The sequence below is a fragment of the Protomyctophum parallelum genome, assembly GCF_964188405.1.
Source record: "Protomyctophum parallelum genome assembly, chromosome: 6".
NCBI classification, from domain to species: Eukaryota; Metazoa; Chordata; class Actinopteri; order Myctophiformes; family Myctophidae; genus Protomyctophum; species Protomyctophum parallelum.
The window spans coordinates 3,859,988-3,883,063 of record NC_139701.1 but is presented as its reverse complement, the minus strand read 5'-3'; the positions used below and the strand labels follow the sequence as shown (position 1 = coordinate 3,883,063).

General features: G+C 40.8%; 4 protein-coding genes across 6 annotated transcripts; 1 reads left to right on the top strand and 3 right to left on the bottom strand.

Annotated features, from left to right (window-relative positions):
* Nucleotides 1–1,366: 1,366 nt before the first annotated feature.
* spata1 (spermatogenesis associated 1) lies at nt 1,367–9,363 on the bottom strand (the record flags this gene model as incomplete). Its single annotated transcript, XM_083768053.1, has 11 exons — nt 1,367–1,606; nt 2,328–2,426; nt 2,552–2,733; nt 3,718–3,843; nt 4,165–4,232; nt 5,741–5,885; nt 6,291–6,693; nt 8,286–8,339; nt 8,594–8,711; nt 8,875–8,981; nt 9,304–9,363. The coding sequence occupies 11 exons, from the start codon at nt 9,361–9,363 to the stop codon at nt 1,427–1,429; spliced, it is 1,542 nt and encodes a 513-aa protein (XP_083624179.1). The 3' UTR covers nt 1,367–1,426.
* Nucleotides 9,364–9,810: 447 nt separating this feature from the next.
* On the top strand, nt 9,811–10,996 carry LOC310860713 (guanine nucleotide-binding protein G(I)/G(S)/G(O) subunit gamma-5-like). 3 transcript variants are annotated; one of them, XM_083767824.1, is made up of 3 exons: nt 9,811–9,968; nt 10,245–10,401; nt 10,746–10,996. In XM_083767824.1, exons 1-2 carry the CDS (start codon nt 9,891–9,893, stop codon nt 10,368–10,370), a joined length of 204 nt encoding a protein of 67 aa, XP_083623950.1. In that variant the 5' UTR covers nt 9,811–9,890; the 3' UTR covers nt 10,371–10,401; nt 10,746–10,996. The 3 variants fall into 3 exon arrangements, with proteins under 3 accessions (XP_083623950.1, XP_083623949.1, XP_083623948.1); XM_083767823.1 differs by having other exon boundaries at nt 10,694–10,996; XM_083767822.1 differs by having other exon boundaries at nt 10,681–10,996.
* A 67-nt stretch (nt 10,997–11,063) lies between these two features.
* rpf1 (ribosome production factor 1 homolog) lies at nt 11,064–17,430 on the bottom strand. Its single transcript, XM_083767350.1, has 9 exons — nt 17,138–17,430; nt 16,987–17,043; nt 15,250–15,330; nt 14,621–14,716; nt 14,350–14,503; nt 13,862–13,944; nt 13,154–13,335; nt 12,308–12,434; nt 11,064–11,951 (listed from the first exon to the last, which is right to left on the bottom strand). The coding sequence occupies exons 1-9, from the start codon at nt 17,396–17,398 to the stop codon at nt 11,910–11,912; spliced, it is 1,083 nt and encodes a 360-aa protein (XP_083623476.1). The 5' UTR covers nt 17,399–17,430; the 3' UTR covers nt 11,064–11,909.
* A 3,642-nt stretch (nt 17,431–21,072) lies between these two features.
* On the bottom strand, nt 21,073–22,187 carry LOC310860862 (neuropeptides B/W receptor type 1-like; the record flags this gene model as incomplete). The annotated part of the gene is made up of 1 exon (XM_083768052.1): nt 21,073–22,187. Exon 1 carries the CDS (start codon nt 22,009–22,011, stop codon nt 21,073–21,075), a length of 939 nt encoding a protein of 312 aa, XP_083624178.1. The 5' UTR covers nt 22,012–22,187.
* Between the last annotated feature and the right edge of the window lie 889 nt (nt 22,188–23,076).

Here is a 23,076-nt window from a genome sequence, read left to right as displayed (position 1 = left end):
GTAACATAGCTCTAGATGCAACGGCATTAGAGCTATGGACCAGAGCTACTTACAACTGTATCACTGAAAAATAATCAAGGACCAACTGTCACACTTTGCCTAGTGTGGATAGTGTTAGGCCGGAAGGCACAGGTTGTAAAATAGCCAAAAAAGCAGGAAAAATACTGAATAATACTCAAAATAGCAAGTCTGAGTCCTTATAAGAAAAATCCAAGTGTTTTATTCACCTTCAACGCGCATAAATCCAGGGATCAAAATTAAACAAAAGTATTCAAACCCCCACAGTCCTACCTTGACTGATCTATCTGGCAGTGGCAGGTCTCCCTATTTATAGGCTAAGCCCCTCCCACTGGACCATACCAAATCTTAATTGAATCCACAATTACACCAGTTCAATACACTATGTCCACTGTCCAGAGACATTACATTTCTTAATACACATTGTGTCACACATTACTCATAATATAAATTATAATATGATTAAAGATAAGTGTCTCTATACATAATCAAGTTGGTGTGTTCCACACACACAAACCCAGTTAGTATGCTCCCTACCCTGGAGCCAATTAGGAATCACTTCACCAGACACCACACAATATACATAGAGTCACAATAACAAATATCACTGAAACGCACACAATAATTCAAACTTTAACCATTCAGTCTCAGTGGCAGGCTGAACTGCCACACCAACACTGTTGGAAAAAGAAAAAATCAAGCCATATAAAAGAACATCACTTGTCAACATGACAATGGTTCAAAGAGATAAAGTAGAGAGGACTGCAGCACAACACCTATTACTGCATCATGTACAATGCATCCAACCTTTTAACATGATAAATTGATTTAGAGACATGCCAGTCAGATTTGAACATCTGAATGTAAGGCTTCCCACCAAGACCATTGGTGTTAAGCATCAAGACATAACCCATTTTACTATAACCAATCTGTAAGGTTGAGTATACTATAGTTGATACACTATAACTTAGCCCATCGTCAGTGGTTGGCCTAAGGGCAGTCCATACCGTCTCCGACCATCGAACTTTTCGTCGGAAAGCTCCGGTACAACTACAACATGACGTCACTCGCAACTTCTGAAACGCATTCCTCCGAACTTTTGTTCTGAAAGCTGCACTCCCAGATGTTGTGACTCGCCCAACTCTACTTCGGAGAAAAAATTAAAGTCTGATCTTTCCGATGAAAGGTTCGGTGGTCGGAGACAGTATGGACTGCCCTCTACTCTTCAATTGAGAATTGTAGGCCCTGCTGTCCAGTAGTACTGCCTGAAGCTCACAACTATATCCCCTGTCCAAGCAGGGATTGCCTCTTGGCAACGAGTGGTATACATTTGGTCTCATGTATGCGGGAGAATTCTGGGTAGGACATCAAAGTTATGGATTGCTTTAATGAAAATAGACTTTCTAGATTAGAACATAGGCTTCTTTCCTGTGGGGTACCCTGAGTTAGGTGCTGGTGCTTTGAGCTTGCTTCGTGTGGTAGCCGCAAAGCCTGATGGGACCATGGGACCAGAATGAGATGACTGGCTCTTCTTCTGTGCCAACTCAGCCTTCAGGGCTCTCAGCTCTGTTGCAGCCTGTTTCCTCAGCTAAAGAGAGAACTAACATTCAATCCTACTATAAATGGTAACTAGAACGGTCGGCACCAATACCTACTCTGCACCATTTTTAATTTAACACATGCTCGCTGGTGCCGAGTGTTCTGAGAACACTCGGCACCAGCGAGGCGGAACACTTGGCCCAGCGAGACGGAACACTGGTGAGAACAGACTAAGTTAGGAACTAGTTAGGCCAGAAACTGTTAAAAAGACAGAGGCGTGCTGTCTGAGGCAGACTTGAGCCATTGAGCGAGCGAGCCGTTAGGTGAGCGAGTCGCTGTGCCGAACGTTTCGAGGTCTGCATCAGCGGAGTTCGGATTACGTCCCGAAATTGACAGAATCGTAAATCACCACCCCCCCATTGTGAACGTTTGCCGTCTTGGGAGTGAGAATGTGTTGTATGCTCGGGGCAGAGTAGGTTCCTGTGCCCAGAAATACCTGATGCCGACCATTCCGTACAAACAAAAATAAAATATTTCAACATACAGTATAATCAGTAACAAATTAAGAAAAGTAAATATGATAGGTGGTTTACTAGATAACAATGGTTTTCTAGTTATAAAAGGCAGTCAGTTGAATATGACTGTCAAAGTGATTGAGGAAAGAATGGAAGAAATAAAGCCTTATTGAAGGTGCCCTGGACTGGTCTCCACTCATTTATCGCCGTGGCCGCTCGGCACTCTTACAATATATATATATATAATATTATTACCTTTATCTCTGTGACAAGTTTCATCTTGGCATCTTCCACCTTCCTCTTAAGGTTGTCAATCTCATGGCTCTCTGTCATAATCTGGATAATGAACTCATTCTGAAATACAGGATTACAGTTTTAGAACACAACTTCTGATTTTAAAGTAAGTTTAAACCATTTTGATATTAGATGAGGACAGATCAAGTACAGCTTTGTTTCAAAACAGGCTCCAGTTACTAAACCTTCATGGAAGATCTCCCTTGGCGTTGGTGTCCTGGCCTGCCTCTGCCATCCCTGGCCTGAAGCTGGTGCAAGAGTTTATTGTAAAATGTCTCCAGTTCCTGGCGCATGTTTCTCAAGGTCTCTTCCAGTGGTACTGTAGCCTTCTTGGTTTCAAAGTATTTCTTCTTCCAGCTATCCCGTGCTGAGAGATGAAAGGGAAGAAAAGAAAACATATATCAGCACAATTTACTTTTGTGTGACAGATCTTTGCAACAGGCGTAGGTTTGTCCCTCACATACAGTGTTACGGCTCTGACCACCAGTAGTGATTGGGATGAGGAGCACACTTTTGCGCTGAGGAGTGCACTTTTCTAGTTGTTTATGAGAATGGCCAATTATAACATAAGTAACACATTATTAGAATTTCCAGGATTTAAAATTATCTGTTGCCCTGCAGAGCCTTTAAAGAACCAGTACACATTTTAGTTTGTTCTGTAGTGAGAGCAGGTAGAGGAAAATCTAGAGAGGTAGAGAATATGCCCTGGAAAGGAGAGAAATGAAGGTTAGCCGCAGCAAGACAGAATACATGTGTGTGAATGAGAGGAACCCAAGTGGAACATTGAAGTTACATGGAGTAGACATAAGGAAGGTCAACATTTCAGAGCAATGGAGTGTGGAAAAGAGGTGGAGAAACGAGTGCAAGCAGGTTGGAATGGGTGGAGAAAAGTGTCAGGTGTTGATGTGTGATAGGAAAGTATCAGCAAGAATGAAAGGGAAGGTGTACAAGACGGCAGTCAGACCAGCTATGTTGTATGATTAGAGACAGTCGCACTGAGGAAAAGACAGGAAGCTGAGCTGGAGGTAGCAGAGACTAAAATGTTGAGGTTCTCTGAGATGGTTTGGACACGTACAGAGGAGGGATAGTGAGTATATCGGTAGAAGGATGTTGAGGTTGGAACTGCCAGGCAGGAGGCAAGACCTTACATTCAGATGTTCAAATCTGACTGGCATGTCTCTAAAGACCAAAGAGATGATTTATTATGGATGTAGTGAAAGAGGACATGAAGTTAGTTGGAGTGAGAGAAGGAGGCAGAGGACAGGGTGAGATGGAGGCAGATGATTCGCTGTGACGACCCCTGGAGGGAAAAGCCGAAAGGAAAGGAAGAGACGTTTTAGTTTGATCCCACCTTGGTTTCTACGATGCCTGTTTTGCGCCAACAAGTCCTTCCCTTTTCTCAGCAGCTCTTGTCTGGTCCACTCAAGTTGCTTCCTCTCCTCTCTCACCAGCTTGATTTCCTCTATTAGTTCGTCTCCTACGTCAGAGAGAGGAGGGAGTCAACCATGGCATGTACATGTCCACGTATGTCCCATATGCAATGTCGTACAACGAATAGCGCAAATAGCCAATCTACAAGCTCAAAACATGCCGCATTGCGGGATCTGCTATTTTTTTGCTATTCTTGAAAATGTCTATCTATTTATTTTCACCTATAATGACATATCCAAAATAGGGAACCCAGATTGAAAGTGGTGAATGGAGAACAAGGGGACCTACTGTAATTCAGAGGATGTATTCAAGGCAGCATCTTACGGTTTGTCTGAAAGAAACTTGGAACAGTATTTTTGGGGGTGACTGGATCCAGAATAGACACTGAGGGTGAAGAAGTGTACTGATCCGGTCCAGAAGATACTACAGGATGCTCTGCAACCTTGGAATGACAAGAAACACAACATAACAATTGTTTATTTTTGTCTAATACAAAGACCTCATCTGCTGAGTTAAGACAATTGGATTTTGAATGGTGACAAAGCCAAAAGATCTACACGGTTGGCAATGGTAATATACAACCAAATGACACTGGCTACCTTATTTGGAGTTTAGCAATCAATAGACAAGGCTGAATGGAGTTCCAAGGGGATTCATACTTTGGGTGATTTATTTGATGTCAATGGTTTACGTTCTTTCCAGAATTTATGCGATATTTTTAACTTGCCTGGTAACTCTTTCTTTTTCTATTTACAACTGAGAACTGCCATGAGGACTTATGGAGTTCCATGGCAGACCCCCCTTGCAATGCACCCTTTGCATAGACTTATCTGTGATGTTAGATCAAGAGGTTTTGTTTCCATATTGTATGAATATTTATTAGAATCTAGTTATGGGACCTTGCTTGTCGATACTGTATGGAGGAATGACATACCAAATCTAGATCCAGATTGGAGCTGGGATACAGTGTGGTCTAATGTTGTGCTGTCTTCTAGGAATCCTGATCATCAACAAATTCATCAAAATTTTGTTCATCGGAAGTACTTGACCCCCCGTAGATTGTGTGCTATGCGGATTTTAAATAATCACAACTGCACTTTCTGCACTCCGAACACCATAGGTACATTCTTTCATATGGTGTGGGAGTGTCCGAGTGTCCTCACATTTTGGAATTTGGTTGCTGCCAATCTTTCAATTATTCTACAAATTAACATTACACCCTCCCCAACTCTATTCTTATTAAACGATGTATCCCAATTGCCATTAAATAATACCCGTATTCGTGTCTTCTTTGCTGGCGTAACGGCCACAAAAAAGATGGTTGCGTTGCACTGGAAACCACCTCATACATTGACGTTTCGCCAATGGGCTTTGACCTTTCTAGATATCATCTATATGGAATTGTCTACAGCAAGATTGCACGGAGCGAAAGAAGAAAACATTGATATTTGGTCTGATATTGCAGATATGGTTAAGAACATGATTTAGTAATTATTATTATTTTCCCTATTGCACAGTGGTAGGAGTCCTGACAATTTGTGACATCTTTGGTCCCGGGGGGAGGGGTGGGTGGGATTGTTTGTTTGTTGTTTGTTTCTGTGTTCCTTTCTTTTGCTGTTATGTGTTATTTTTATGTGTTTTGTTTTCTTTATTTCATTCATGATGTTAACATGTTCTATTGTGATTTTTTGTCTAAAATAAAAAACATTTGATAACAAATAAAATAGACAAGGCTGAAAGGTTTGAGACACTGTAACATAATTATGTAAGGTATATACTATAGGCCTACCATATTATTTGGTTGATTCCTTGTCATCTTCAATGTCTGTGCATCTTTTGATTTCCTGAGCCTGTAAAACATCATTACTATTATTATTATTGGTTGAAGATTCAGGGGAAATAATAATTTCTACTGATTTCTTCTGAAACCTGTTGTACAGTACCTGTCATGGGTAAGAGAAAATCCTGAGTCCAGTGACTCTGGTACACCAGAATCCCTGGCCGCTCTGTTTCGTCTACACCACTGTTTCTTCTTGTAAGTGGAGTCACGTTTCACTTGTAACTCTTTCACCTGAGTTGATTCACGTTCTGACATTTGCAAAGGTGTAGATTTAGCATGAACAGTGTGGAATTCCAAAGCAAATATCCTCAATTTGAAAAAATGTGACACCCATGCATAGACATGATTGCTACTAAATTAATTAACCACCTTAACTGGCTTATGGCCAGTGACATGCCTGACGTAATGAAATCATTAACAGTTAACAATCTTTACTGTAAGATCTTACAGAACTTAACCATTTACCTAGCAATATTATGCAACTACGGTATTTAAAGAAAGTGACGCAGTGTTTTTGAAAGAAAATTCTGATTATAATTGGTGGTGCTTTAAATACTTGATGACACAGAATGCTGAGAAAACATTTTGGGAGCATTGACTTCGAGACACTTTGCACAGATGTGAAAACTGTCTGGCATGGCTATAACATTCACCTTTAGTCTGTGATACGAGCTGCTGTTTCTGGGAAACCCTTGGACATGGCTCTTCCTCTGCCCAATTAAGTTTATGGGTGGAGAGGGGCTCCTCTTCGTTCTCTCCCTCCCCCTCTGTGGAGCTATAGTTCTCCTCCTCCTCCTCGTCGTCCTCCTCTTCTTCCTCCTCCCTCTGCTCCTCCTCCTCATCAGGGCCAGGGGTAGGAGGTGTCTGCAGGGAACACTGGGGGATATGGGGAAACTTTACAGGCTCCTTTGTCCCTGTTGGCGGGCTGCACGTCTTGGGAGGGTAGTAGGTGTGGGGGTCCATGGAGCAGCTGTGGGTGTCTGAGGTGAGCGACTGAGAGCTGAGACTACCATTGTTCTCCACCACGGGAAGCAAGTAGAGCTCTGGCTGTGTGGCCTTGCAGAGAGATCAGATGACACACCATCAAACCATCAGCATTTGTTTTAATTCCGACAGTGTACAAATGGACCCTGTTCCCTACAGGACCCTACCAAGGTTAATAATAATTAAAGGGAAAATTAAAAGTTAAAATGATAACCAAATTGACCAACAGTTACAACTAAATCAGATTTAATTAATAAGAATTTAGCATTCAAGATCAGGCAAATCATTGCACCAACATTTGTTATAGTTAGTGAGTGTATTTTGCTGTCCACTACTATGAAGAAGACTGTTACTATCCGACTCTCCCACTGTCTAAAACATATTATGTGTGCTCACAAAACTAATAATGATACAAAAACTAACAAAAAATCAGTACCTTTGTTTGGTATTATGTATTTTAACACTTTTACACAGGTTCAAGTGAGGGTTACTCTGCTGCAATAAGGTGCAAAACGTTTGTTCACAATCCAGTGTGTTAATCAAGTCATTTTTTCAAAAGCAACATTTTTTACAGCAGCCTGAATCTACTAACTATAATGTACTGCATATAAATGTCTAGCAAAGATCTACTGTACTGTATGCACACAAAAACAAGTGCAGTGTTTTCCCACACAAAGAAACAAGTTAACCACACATTTATGCCTACATTACGTCCCTAGACATACTAATAATATGGTATAATAAAAAGTGTAGGAGAATACTGAACAAGTAAACACTGAAAAAGGGGGCACGGTGGCACAGTTGGTAGTGCTGTCGCCTCACAGCTAGAAGGTCCTGGGTTCTATTCCCGCTGGGGACGCTGTGGGCACTGGCGGCGTGTTCCCTCCTCCGCGTCATCAGTGCCCATACCCGAGGCACAGGCCCGACGCCACGAGGGGGCAAAGGGGGTGTTTGCCCCCCTAAATCAACCTCTTTGCCCCCTTAGATCAGATAGTTACAGACAAAACAATGGTACATTTCCAGGCATTGAAAGGAAGGAAGCCAACGAAATCGTGCGCCTCCGCCCTCTATAGATATGCAAATGTGGCGCATTGTCTTCATGTCCAATACCTGCCCCCGATTGCCCCCTCTGTCATTTCATCCTGGCGCCGGGCCTGCCGAGGCGGGGGTTGGCGATAGGGCCTTTCTGTGTGGAGTTTGCATGTTCTCCCCGTGTCCCCTAGGGTAGATACCCTCACAAAAACATGCCGTAATCCTGGTCTCTAAAACTACCTCCCCCTGGCCAGCCGGGGCGCCTGATGGAGGGGAAAGGAACTGGTCGGAATAACGTGTCCCTTCCACGCGCTACGTCCGGCCGGGGAAATTCCCCTCTGTCAGGTGAAAAGAAGCAGCTTGGACTCCTCATGCATAGAAGGAGGCATGAGGTCAGTCCGCTGCCCCCCCAGGTTGGCAGAGGAAGTGTAGCGCCCAGGATTACATTAGATAATTGGCACTGGGTGAAAAGAAAAAACTGGGTTACAAAATCGTGGGATAAAAATTAAATAAAAAATAAAATAAAATAAAACCTCCCGCACACCATCTTCAAATGCCATTAATTGCATTTGAAGAGTTTTTTGTTTTTCAATATTGTATAATAAAAAAATACAGAAGCTAATATTACATACATACGGTGGAGCAAAGGTTTTCACTTTCCGATCTCTCTCCTGTTTGGTTTTGACCTGTAGATACATGCAATAGAGTAACAATTAAGTAAAATTTGATTAATTAATACTCTTATTATGTACAGCACATCTAGCCTAAATATATCTCTTTCTTTCACACACATAGCCTACAAAAGACGCACACACTTACTTCAATGCCATTACACCACTTTAGTCATAGCCTATCTTCATTTTATGTATTTATTTTTACATTGTTTGCTATGTAACTTAAACCAACAAGTTTGCAGCCACCCAATGTCAGCTGGACTCACCATGACCAAACTCCGACCCACACATTTCAGGAAGGAGAATTTGTCAATGCTCTTTTCTGTCCCCAGAAGGTTTCCAAGGTCACTTCTCAGAGTTTGTAGGGTTATATCTGGGTATACCCTAATAAACCAGAAGTAGATTTTAGACATAATGCATAACAAAAACAGACACATAGCTGGATCGACACAGACAGACAGTGATTGATTGATTTAAACAGAAAAACTGTGAATGTGACTTGACTATCTTGAATGGAAGCCTATAAACTAAACAATATTCTTCTCACCTGATGAAGCCGGCAGATATAAAGTTCTCTATGGCTTCAGCGGGCATCTTATTGAGCTTTACATTCCACTGGTCATCTGGCACACACAGCACATGGAGCTCTACAAACTGAACAATGGTGCCATTAAATAAATAATATTTAAATAAAAGTGGAAAAAATGCATGGTATCCTAGATCCATGGACTTCTGATTTAGGCCCTTTAAAAAGAAAATCCCAAACACTTGTATACATATACACTATAGGCTACAGATGGCCTAATGTTCAAAGAAACATATTTCTTTCAATAAATGTGTTTACACAAAATAGCATGTCTTCAAATGCATGTTTAATTTGACATATTGTTGTGAGCCTGTAGCCTATACCAAACAATTTGGTAGGCTATAGCATATATACCATATAGCAATTTTATCTAAATTAACCCGACTATACCTTGGCACTTGTTGGTCTTCGTTCCGCGTTGTATCTCATAGATTCACAGGACAGTTCCATTCTCGGACAGTTGTTCAGTACGAGTTGGAGGAGCCCATGCCCATCCCGATAATCCGCTTGTCCCGGAGAGGAGTGGACAGTGACTGCTAAGTAACAATCTGTGTGATCAAACACAGCCAGTGGAATGTTTTTTATTGGGAGTGCCAGCACTTGTTGCTCTGGTGCTGCTGCAGTGTGCTGCCGATGGTGACATTTGCTCCTAGTGTTTGCAATTCGTTCTATGCACTTTCCCCTGAATTAACAGCATGCTGTAAAAGTGGAAATTATCCTGGGCGAAGCCTTAATTTAGCAGTTAATTATACTTTATGTGACGTCCCCATATAATAGTCAGTGTTGCTCTTTTCTCTCTGACTCTGTCTGTGCAGTGTGCACGTCCACCACCAGAGGTCGCTGCTGTATTCTATATAAAAAAGACTATCTACTACACTCCCTTTCACAAGACCGGAAACACATTGAGGAAGGAGCAAAGGGAACATTTCCCCCACAAGTTTTCTTTATCCACGCAAACGGTCCATTTGGTTTCAAGAATGTCAGGATCTAATACCATGGCAATGAAGAAAGTCGTCCAACAGTTACGTTTTGAAGCCAGCATAAACAGAGTAAAGGTAAGTTGGACCAAACGCAGCGTAGTTGGAAAGCCAAAGGGCCGATGCCGATGCTCCGAATGCGATTGTGAGTTCATTAATTATTTTCTACTCGATTATAGCTTATAATATAACGTCACGTTTTCCTTTGCTGTGTAGGAATCAAAGACAATTGCGGACACGCATCATACCAATGTGATGTCTGTGGGCTGTGGCCAAAAATAATTATTGGGCGACATCTGTTGTTTTTCGTTGAGGAACTGAAAATGTTGTTTTTCCACTGTCCCCTCACCACAGGTGTCCCAGGCCGCAGCCGACTTGCAACAGTTTTGTCTTCAGAACGCCCAGCAGGATCCTCTGCTCACTGGCATGACCTCCAGTACCAACCCCTTCAGAACACAGAAGCTCTGCTCCTTCCTATAGCTGGCCTGGCAAGTGGCAACACACTATGCTTGTGAGTATATACAGTACACCCAATGTTTCTTCTCCACAACACATTTTGTTCAAACATCTTACACCCATTAAGACCTGAGGACGATTCTACAAATGTCTCACATTTTCAAGATTTTTCAAAAATAGATGTAGCCTACAAGCCTGCAGAGCGGCATGAAGTTAATACACCGTTTTTGAATGGCCAATGTAAAAAATAAATTTACATTTGCGTTACGGTTTAACATAGGTTATCAATATCATAATGCACTTTCTGAAGTTAATGTTTGTCCTTTTAATGTAGCCCTTTCTTTTAGGAAAAATGCCATGACTAATTACTACCACAAAGTAATTGGGTCATTTGTGCAGGTTTGACTGAGGTGCCTTGTGGAATCTCTACAAATCCTGCAGTATGGACTGGAATAGTAAACGAGTGCTGGGGACACCAGACCAAACTTTTTTTTTTTTTTTTTTTTTGATTACCTTTTTGACATTATCTCCAGGTGCTTGACACCAATGTCTTAACATTTTTGTTTAATTAAATCGCATACACACATGTGCCTTTTGAATTGTAATGTTACATGTCTGACTGAATAAATGAAGACTTCTTGAAAAATGAATGTTATGTACACATTTATTTTTGATGGCCTGTTTAAAAATCTACCTAGAGGTTGCACTCCAGCTTTAAAGGGATATTTCCCCGTAAAAAAAATCATCTTATGTGAACACCCGGGCAGTTCCTAAGTTGCTTGATTCAGTATTTAGATATTTTAACTGCCCCGCCCCTCTATACAAACCCATTATAACAATTATTAAAAATAAACGGTAAATGACAAACCACGGCCCCCTCACGTATTAGGACAATATCAGTCAACAGAAACCAGTTTAGGTGTTTTTGATGAATCTATCATGGTTAAAATGGCGTTATAATGGGTTGTATAGGAAGGGGGCGGGGCAGTTAAAATTAATATCAAAATACTGAATCAAGGCCCAGGCCGTAGCGTAACGGTCTGGGCACCGGACTGGTGATCCAGTCGCGGTGTGCCGCGGGTTCGACTCCCGAACCCGACACGGCCTTTACCGCATGTCATCCCCCCATCTCTCTCCCGTTTCCTGTCAGCCTACTATCTGTCCCTTAAAAAATCAATAAAAGGCGTAAGCCGCAAAAAAAAAATATCTTTAAAATACTGAATCAAGCAACTTAGGAACTGCACAGATGATGAAATGACAAGTTTTTCTGAAAGTGAAATATCCCTTTAACAGCCTGATCAAAGCAATTCACTTAATACTAGCATAAACCAAGGATAAATAATTTGTACTTTTAATGTCCTGGTTGGATCAGAGTGGTGGCCTGTGGGGTACAGACATGCGAGTCTGGATCCACAATTATGTTCTGAAAAACACTTTGAACGTGACATACACAATTGCCCTGTTCCCAACGATATACAAATACATTTATAGGTGTTGGACAGCCCTTAACTTCTTGATCAGCAGGGGTATGTGAGATTCTTGAGTGACGGACAGTGGCAACACTCAAAGGTGGAACTTCCTTCTGCAGGCATCCATTTCATGGCGCTGAAAAGGGGCAAAACAAAGTCAGTCATGCAAGAAAGTAAGTATGACGTGACAATTCGGCTGCAAATGTGAATTCAAGGCAATGATAATGTGACGAATTTAAATTTTCTGTTGGGTTACATATATCAAGCAATTTATAATCTCTGCAAGTTGATTTTTATACCATACTGAAGTGAATGATATCAAAAGGTTTCCTTGAAAATAATCACTATGCTTTGGGAAATGGTCCAGTACTGCCAATATGCCTCCGTTGCCTTTGAAGATCAAACAGTTTGTTTCACTGTACCCCACAACTGGTATGCTGGATTCAAATTCATCACAAGTCATCTTCTCTACACAATGCTTCTGACACTGACCTTGTGTACCCACTCATACTCTCCAAATTTGGAGTCAAAGGTGCCTTTCTGAAGGGATCGGAGTTTGAGGGTGAAGCGTGGCCCCAGCTCTTGAATGCCAACTCTCTTCTCATTCTTGAAGATGTACCTTTGAAAAAAAAAGCAATACAATATTCAAATGACAAGATTTGGGTGTGCACTGCAGCTGGGATTATCTATAAAATGTATGTTGGCTTTCGACTTAATGGTGATGAATTAGATAACACATTGCCTATCTATTCTATTTATTTACTATCGTGAGCTGCAGTGTCACAGCATAAGCACTGCCATGGGAGCCTAAAGGCCTATTCATACTCCAGTTTTAGGTGATAAGGTGACCGACACCCAAATATCTGTTGTTACCAACCACCATTTCGGTGGTCACCTTACCTTATCACCTAAAACTGGAGTATGAAATGAATAGGCCTCAACTTGGGGAACAAAATGACCTAAGTCCCACATGAGAATGCTTATCCAGAGGGGAATGGGCCATGGGATATATTAGGCTTCTAGACAGGTTTGACTGTCAGCCATTGTATTAAATGCCAAAATATTAAGAATATGTAATATATGTAAATAAGTAGTTGAGCAACAAACAAACAATAATTAATAACATTGCTGCACAGAGAAAATTCCAGTATAGGCTTCTTATGATCTTAAACGGTCTAATGCTATGGTGCCTAATTGGCTTAGTGTTTTATTTAAATAAAATCTCAAATACCATTTAAACACTGATACCCATACAAATAGACATTGCACCAACAAACATTACTTAGTTAAAATATATTAAATTTTATTTTTTGAGAAGATTTCAATGAGAATATTCACCTGTGGAATCTGAAGAAGATGAAATCTCTCTGGTTGTGGAAGGTGGCGACCTGCCGACCAACAAACTGAGGGTCATGTGGAAAGAGGGTGGCGAACAGACGACCTATAGTGTGACCAAGGCGTGTGGTGAAGTTGTTCAGGATCACCTCTGGAGTGTGCTCTGTCGGCGCCTTGCCACACCGCTACAGTAGAGTCAATTACATATTGGAATTATATTTCAAATGACTAACAAATCTCACAGCTCATCAATCATCAACACAAGGCTACTTTCACTGCAGGTACACCGGCGTAGACATCAACAAAATTACCAATTTCCAACCAAAAGTGCACTTTGATTTTTTTTTAAAACATAACTCTTTCTTTTTTCTTAAAGTGCTAAACAGTAAATGAAAATAAACAATACATACAATACAAAACATACAGTATTATAATTGCACACTGGTTACATTTAATCAAATTCACACACATTCTACAGTCAAGAGAGACAACTAAGGGCCCTATCTTGTGCACCACCGTATCCCTAAACTTACTAGCCTCATTTTACTATTTAAAAAAAGTCATTTTAAAATAGTTCAGCTAGCCGATCTGCATCGTCACATTGTGAGCTTGTAAACCTTTTTTTTTTTAACTGTTTTTCAAAATAGTAAAATATGGCAGTTTAGGGATAAGGGGTAAAGCAAGATAGGGCCCTTAAATGTCTATTCTTACCTTCATCTCCTTGCGTAGACGTGTATTGCTGACCTTGAAGTGTGCTGTAGGCCCATCGGGTAAGTAACAGAGAACCAAACCATCTTTATGTATTGGTGAAGGAATTAGCTGTTAGAAATGTACATACTGTGAAAAAAGACTTCTCATCCCAACCTGCTAGGATCCCTGAATTTCTTCAAAAATAAATCCTTTCATTCTTCTCTGATTAATTGCCAAGCTTGTGTTCTAATCATGTGCTTGCCTTGTGGTCCAACCTGTTAAAGTACATGAGTGCTGTTTGTTTGATTTTGGATTTCTCTCTAGATAAAAGGCTAATTTACTTTTCATCGATTGCTCGACAAAAAGGATAAATAATCAACTCGGTTGAAAATACACATTATTTTGTCGACCAATGCAATCACCTAACAGTATGAATTAAGCCTCAGAATGAACTAAGTGCCTATAATTTAAAATAAATGTATGAACAATGCAGCGTTTTAAAAGGATGCTGACAGCTTGACGATCTTGATTGATGACCAAGAGATATGTGAAGCCCCTGGCTATGCACTGGGGAATGATTTTCTTCAGGGCCAAGCCTCTTCTGTAATACACATGGGAGTCTGGGATCACTGTGGACAGCTGTTCACAAAACCGAACCGTCCTCTGAAAGAAATAAGACACAAAGGCTAAATCTTTTGTTTAAATCTTTGTTATACACAATATGTCAGAGGGCATGTTTGTATGATTCTGACCACGGAGCTATGGCTGCCATTCACTCACCCCTCTGGGTCTGTCCGATGTCGTTATGAGCACTTTTGGATTAGTTAGTCGGTTGAAGTAGGCAGAGAATTCATCAGTTCCCTCATCAAAGGCTATCTGTAATTGACAGCACACAATGACAAACAAACTATCCATATTGAAGCCTCTCGAAGCAGTCTACCACACAGTGCTTTACGCTTCATTATCGGTGATGGCTTTTACACTCAGTCATCATCACTGTATTTTATATGAAAAACTGGGCTGGCCTTCTCTCGCCATTCGTAGAGAACAACATTATGTTTTATTTATTCATAAGGCCTTCTTTGACAAGCTCCCATTGTACTTTGTTTTTAAAGCCTAAAAAAAAAACTACGGTATATCCAACATACATTACACTTGACACTCCACGAAAAACGGTGAACAAGGAAAGACTGCCTTCATCTTTTATGCCCAGAAAAATGGAATAAACTCCAGAACCTGCTTTGTGTAGCCCCGGATTCAAAGGTAAAACAACATGTAGGTTGCAACAGGTCTAAATGGGTTAAATTGGTTTCCGATTCTTATTGCAGAACGACAAAACATCGTGTGGCATATGGGACACAATTATGAAACGTCTCTGCTGAGCGAGCAGAAACTAACCAATCTCCTACCTCTTCATCAGCTGGATCGACTGTGGTCTCGTCATACACCCTCTGGTTTTCTATCGTCTTTGGGACTGCTTTTGGTGGTGCCTGTGATTTGGAAAGTTTGATGCATTGACAGTGATGTTACAGACCATATTTAGTTATCATTAATTCACACACACATAGTGCAAACAAAAACAGAATACAAAAAATACATATAATTAGGCCACTCGAAATATATTTTGCCAACTTTTGTTTTTACTGAAACATTCAATATGAGCCCTCGTACAAGGTTTCTTCGACTATGCATGCACCTCTTGGTACCATAGCACCTCGAAGTCCCTTAAAACAAGGATCCATGCTTCCCAAAACAAAGGCTACTACTTGGCTTGACTCCCCGAACCCACGTCACCCCTGCCCACTTTGACAGGCTGGAATGGCTTAGGGTTGACAACAGAATCAGAATCAAACTTTATTGTCACATCACATTACAGGTAACATGGGTGAAATTCTTGTTTGTGCAGGCTCATCATTGCAGTTAAAAGAAAGAAAGTACATGACTAATCTACATCTCTCGTGTATTTCTTGGAGTGGGGAAAGCTCCCCTCCCACGATGCGCTGTGCTGTTCGCACCACTCTCTGCAGTCTTTTCCGTTCTGCAGCGGTGCAATTTCCGAACCAGGCAGTGGTGCCGCTCGTCAGAACACTCTCGATGGTGCTCTTGTAGAACGCTCTGAGGATGCGGGGGCTCACTCTGAATTTCTTCAGGCGCCTCAGGCAGTAGAGCCGTTGTTGGGCTTTTTTCACCACTGAGTACAGCATATACAGTACAGCATCTTGCAATGGGTTAGCCCTGGAACATGACTGCCATGATAATTATCATGACAGTCATGCAGTAACTTTGCCCTGTTTTTTGCAGCCGCTGCATTTACAAGATTTCCGTATATTTAAACATTCAGATTTCAAATATAAAGTACTTACAAAGTTTCCCACGGGTGTTAGTTAGTAGCAGCGCGAGCGATTAGAATTGCTGCGTCCCGCGTTCTTTAATAAAAAGCATTTTTGTCCGAGCTCTCCGGCTACTTTTTTTCCAACGGGGTTCGTTTGGGAAATCCACAGTTGCACACCGGGAGCGCACTCGCCTATTAGTCTGTATTGGCAGGGCGGTCAGCGTACCTATATCGAACACACCGAGTGCCACCCTCCTCCCGACCGATAGGGGCGCGTAGTTGAAAGCCAATGGAAAACTAACACCTCGGATAAAAATGCTTTTTATTAAACAACGCGGGATGCAGAAATTCTAATCGCTGGCGCTGCTACTAACTAACACCCGTGGGACACTTTGTGAGTACTTTATATTTGAAATCTGAATGTTTATATATTTTAATTATTTGTAAATGTAGCGTCTGCAAAGACCAGGGTGAAGTTACGTCATGACCCTCGTATGAATACGAGGGTCATGTTTACAGGGCTAGCAATGGGTCTGTTCCACAAGATACGATACACCACCAAGATACCCATGTACCTCAACAAACCATGTGCAACCCAGATTTGGCACAAACAAGGGACTAAATTAATTTCGCTACTATGCCAACTAAATGTGGAACGCCCTACCAACGGTCATTAAGACATGTGAATCCCTTGACTCTCAAAGAGCTAAATTAAATATTAACTACAGGTATTATAGTTTGAACAAATGAAAACATCTGTGACTCGTTGTGAGCTTCTATTTGATACCAAGTTCTATAAAGTATAAATCATTACCTTGTCACCCAAAGCAGCAGTTTCTTTTTTTCTTTTCTTCTTCAACTGCAACTTTACCTGAAAAAATTAATAAAAGAAAACGCTTATTAAGTAGCTCGTGAAGGTTGTACATTTAATTTCCATTGTGTGTATATTCGTGCATTGCTTTTACCCTTCGTTTGTCCTGCTTTAGCTTCATAAACAGGAGGTGTCTACGTTGTTTATTCTTTATGTCACTCATGCCATAAGCGGGTGGAAACGCGACCAATGGAGCATCTCCGACAACTGCTTTATCATCACCGACCGTAACATCGCCCTTTTCCTTTTTATAGTTTATAGTAGAAGTTGCCTCCTTCTTTGGCTTTGGCTTTTTCATTTTCTTATTCTTTCCTTTATTCTGCTTTTTGGGGACCTCTGTGATGTCCATGTTCATGTTGTCAGGCTGTTTTTGCTTCTGCGTCTTCACGTGTTTCCCTGTGTGTTGTGTTTCGCGGAAGCACTTCCTCGGTCAAAGGGTTATAGCAACATTGCTCGCGCCTATTCGACGTTTGCCACCTAGCGACACGGAGGAGAAAGTTTAAAGCTTAACAAACTGAAATTCACATCTAATCTCCAATCTCCTTGTTGTTTCAATATTACATCACCACTGTCAAAAATATTTGGTTGATGCAATCATTTTGTTTAAATTTCATTTTCAATCATCATCAATCAGGGGCATTGGAGGGCACACAGACACTAGTCTGTTATAATAAACAAACATTTGCGATTAAGCGCACACACACACACACACACACACACACACACACACACACACACACACACACACACACACACACACACACACACACACACACACAACCTACCGGCCGGTATACCCAAAATAGAATGTTATTTGACTAATGATGTAGACCAGGGATACGGATACCTCTTAGGCAATGCTTCCATTGGCACAGGGGAGGATGATAACACTGGCATAAGTGTGAGGGAGAGGTTTAAATATTCAAAAAGTAAAATAAAAGGCAGGATGAAGGATGGACAGTAAAATTACATCTATATACAAATTAAATCCTGCACATACCTGCTCTACATTCATTCAAACTACTACTAACTCTGACTGAGAAGAGAGCTGGGAGATAGGTGTATGTTCTGAGTCCAATGATCATTACATCCTGATGTGAATGAAAACATTACAAAAGACAATAATACAATAAAGGTTATGTATAGCCTATGGACAATCGATCAGTTGGAAACATTACATTTTGATGTGGTGTCATAATTATATTTTATGTTAATCACTATAAAGAAAATGAAAACATGACTCTTCATGTCTTAAAGGTTGTTGACCCCTGATGTAGACTCACTCAAGTATCCGTAAATACAACATAAAGCACATCTGCAGTGGTTGGACCTCCAACCACTGCAGATGTGCCTTTGTGTATTAACGGTCTCTCCTCTCCCTACTCTTCCATTGAGAAATATTGAAGGCTGAGATGCAGTGGGTCTTCCCCAGGGCATTGCTGTTGCATTATGCACTTTGTTATTAAAGATCATGACCTTTTATGTTCATAAAAACAATACACTCCTCCTGCCTTCTCCACTCTGGAGAACAAGACAGCAAGGATTGTTTTTAGTGGTATCCCATTTGGAATTGTGGAAGTGTTTCAATGTAGCCTACTCAGTATTTTCTACATTCTAATAAACTATTAAATCAATCAAAACTCATCAGGTACTATGATTATATGAGGAAGATTATTTTCTCCAAAAGAATTACAGAAAGTGTTATGTTTTTTTGTGGCCACACCCACCAGTTCATATAGTATACCTTTCACCTTAGCACCACCCACCTGAACTTACCGCTATACAAATCAGAAAAAGTACACAAATCACAGCACTCCATCTATAAAAGTTCACTGTTACACCACTGGTCTTAACCGGCCGGACTAATTAACACACACTAACATAAGACATGAAAGGATATGACTATAGATTTATTTTATTATGTGTTTATTTGTCTGGGACAATGCAAAAAAAAATACATTGTGGTTACAATAACCAAGGCTAATTTGCGACCTCTGTCCATGGTTAGCATAGGATCTACAAGAAAAAAATGTATAAAAAATAGCCTACTCTAGTTAAAATAAAGACATGAACAGTGAACAAAAATGGGCATAAAATATGCCCATAAAATATAATAAGAGTTGATTGTACTGTACATCACATCTTCATATGTCCTGCATATACTGTATATGTGCACGTGTTCTCATTATATCATGGCAAAATATGCTATGTGTGCGTGTGTGTGTGTGTGTGTGTGTGTGTGTGTGTGTGTGTGTGTGTGTTGAGTATACATATGCATGTGCCTATAGCCTATGAGTATGTATTGCATATTTATCTGTGTTTATCTATCTGTGTGTACATGTTTATGTGCAAGTGTTTGTGTGCACAACAACAAATGATAAAAATAAGGCCACATATTTGGATTAGGAGTGATTTGATCTGGAAAACTGAAAGCTTGTTTAATGCACCACTTCACCACTTTTCAACTAATCTTCATATTTAGTCCTCACTAATGTTCATGGTAAAATACCACAAGTTATTTCTAGTCAGTCTGTGTCAATCATCGCTACGCAGAATGTTTTTAAAAAAGATTAAAAGAATTATATATAGCCTATTTAGATTTGTATTACCGTGAGAACGATGGCTTCCATTATCACATCTTTTCAGCAATAGAAAGCCTGCACTTTTTTTTTTTTTTTTTTATATATATTTTTTATTAGCTTGGATTCCCAATTGATGATGTCACTGGTGAACGGGTTTCTGAACTGCCGTCTAACAGGCCTCCTATGAGACACAGACTGAGTAGAAAACAATTGTGGCATTTTATCATGAACATTAGTGAGGACCAATCTATACGGTTGAAAAGTGGTCCTTTAAGCTTATGCCTAAGCTATGCCAAAAGAGAGTTTATGTTCTGTAGCATAAACAAATGAAAGCCGTTCAGGGGTACTCAACTGGCGGACCGCGGTCCACGACCGGACCGCGGATCACCTCTCTGCGGACCCTAGGCAAAAAAAATAAAAGAAATAAATAACATCAGATGGTACATTTCTCATGTGAAATTGCTGCAAAGGCCCCCAAAATGTCCCCCAAGGGCCCCCAAAATTCTGGCGCGCGCTATGCGTGCAGTGTGGCCTGCCAGGGCGTATAACTCTGGCCTGATTTGGAGTTCCACTCCGGGCCTGCACTCTGCACCCCATTATTGGTTGGGTGGAAGGGGATCTTATTTGTATAAGCTTGGCTTGACCATACTAAACGGGCATAGAGCCCCGCTCTCCGATGGACGCCGCGCATGGGACCGGACCTCGGTCTTATTCAAAAAGATATTTGTGGACCTTCATCATTTCTAGTTGAGGACCCCTGCATGTTCTGTACAACAGTAGCATAAAAAAATGCCACAGACGAAAAACAGTCTAAGTCCACACTATTGATCCATAATGTATAAATGATAGATAAGGGTTCAGGACAACGAGGCCTTTTCGTGGAGGGGTCAGAATGAAATTTGGACTTTCATTTCAATGGTGCAGGGACCGATTGACACTCAATGTGACACAAACGCTCACATTGAGTGTCAAACGGTCCCTCACAATGTGATGCATCACAGGACATCAAATTCAAAACATGACAGTGCAAGACAAGACTTTCTTTTTTTGCCCTTTACTTCTAGTTATTAACCACTCGTTTTTCTTAATAATCTTGTTCTTTTGTTGCTGTTTTGTAAAGCGACTTTGAGTACTTAGAAAAGTGCTATAAATTGTATGTACTGTATATGTATGTATTATTATAGTACAGTATATCTCACTACATGAATAGATACAGCATACTGTGTATACCACAATGCAAGGCAGCAATCATGTATGTAATAATTTATGTTGGGTCTATTGAAACATATTGATATAACATAAATTGCTTAGTAACGTAAAATCTATCAGTTACACAATTATATCCGAGTGAAATAAATCATTCTCTGCACAATGAAAAATATAAACAGGTATTGAAATTCATTTTAGTCAATAATATTATTATAATATTAATAATATTATAATATTATTAAAACACAGTAGCCTGCAGAACAACATCTTCATTCTCTCTGTTCCTTGGCCAAATCTTCCGAAATGAAAAGGCATAGAGAAATGGGTCAATGACCGCACTGAACAAGGGAAAAACATGAACAATTTTGGCCTTTTCTGTGAAATATTCGAGTTTATACGTCACATCAGGTTGTGAAGTACGTAGTAAAGCTCCCACTATTCCCACAATACCGACGATCTGGTGTGGAACCCAGAGAACGATGAAGGTGATGATAATTCTCCAGATCAGCTGGCTTGTTCGCTTGTTGCTGGACAGAGCAGTCTCTCTCACCTTCCGGTAGAGACAGATGTAGAAAGTTGTCATGACAGAGAAAGGCACAAGGAAAGCAAGAAATAGCTCAAGCACAGTGGCAGTCAGGGCATGCCCTTCCATCTGTGGTGGTCGACTGCAGACAAAGCGTCCATCCTTCATCCTACCGTAGGAGGCAACTGATGGCCATGTCATGAGGCAAGACCCCGCCCACAGACCCAATAGCAGAGCCCTCTCGCCCTTTTTACCTATTTTTGACCAGCTGTGACGATGAAGTACTTTCACAAAGCGCTGGATGCTCATTAGTGTCATAGTGAAAATGTTGGCAAAGAGGCCCCAGAAGTCCAGGAACGAGATGACCTTGCAAAGCTCGTAGTTTAGGTCCCATTGTCTTAGCGTGTCAACAATCCACACAGGCAGGGTGATCAGACAAAGCACGTCACAGATAGCCAAGTTCAGCATCAAGAGATGAGTATAGTTGTTCTGCTCCAATCTGCGAAATAGAAGCACCAGTACAGCCACATTGCCAGGAATACCCAGGACACAACTCAGGCTTAAAAGAACCGCTGCGGTCAGATTTGCTGGGCTTGGGGTAAATTCCACTTGGCTGAAGGGATGCGAGTTGTTGGAGAGGAAAAGCTCTTCCATTTTGTTCTAGAACACTGTCGTGTTGATGCTGCTCATGCTGGACTTGCACCAAAAAGTATGAGGACAGAGGAGTGTTGTTCTGTCTAGCCTTAAATGGTATGTGGTTTATAGTAGGACAGTAGATGTGTATATTAATGATTCTAAATATAGACACTAGGCAGGAGAGAGTGGAAACAGGAAGTTAGTTTCACAGCAAACGTCCCCTAAGGACTATAGTCAAGTACTAGTTAAAACTATAGTGGACCTGAGTAACCCCAACTGATATCGATGAATAATACATTATACATAATATAATCGTTTTGATAACAGACACAACCAGCAATAACAAAGCAAGTGTCAGAGATTAGTAGTATTTTGAAATTTTACATTTAGAGTCACACATGAACCAGCCACACACAAGCATGGCTTCTCATAAGCAAGAGATACGATTTTTCACAGCACACTTCAGATACAAGAAAAAACCACAAGCCACGTGTCATGAACCAGATTCTCTCAGATAGAGAGATCTACAGTAGTTCCCTGGCTGTATACTATGCATGCTGACTAGCCACAGTAGTGTAGTTACAACACAGTAGAGTAGATGGATGGAAATGTTTGTAAGTGTGGACATTCAGTAAGCAATTTCCAAGTCTACTTTCATTCAAGTCTACTAGTTTCAAATTGATGGTCAACTTGACATAAAGACTTTACAAACATTCTCACTCCACATAATCTGTGTGAATTCCTACTTCATGCAGAGTCCAGACTGCAGACCCAACACTCAATTTGATTCAAAATGTTTTACTTACATTTGAGTGGTAATATATGGGATTTCAAAAATCAGACTGCAAAGTCAATCTTCAATTCTAGCCAACCGTTTCCCCTCTCTATTCTCAGCTTCCTGTCTCATGACCTCTTACAGTATGTGAGAGGTCACTCTTACAGTAGGCCTATGTGTAAGATGTGTATGTGTATGTAGTATGTGTATGTGAGAGGTTACACTCTCTGGGCTGTATTTTGCGTGTCTTAAGTATCAGGTCTTATTCCCTAACTTGAGTAAACTAAAGACCTGGAGGCGTGATCAAT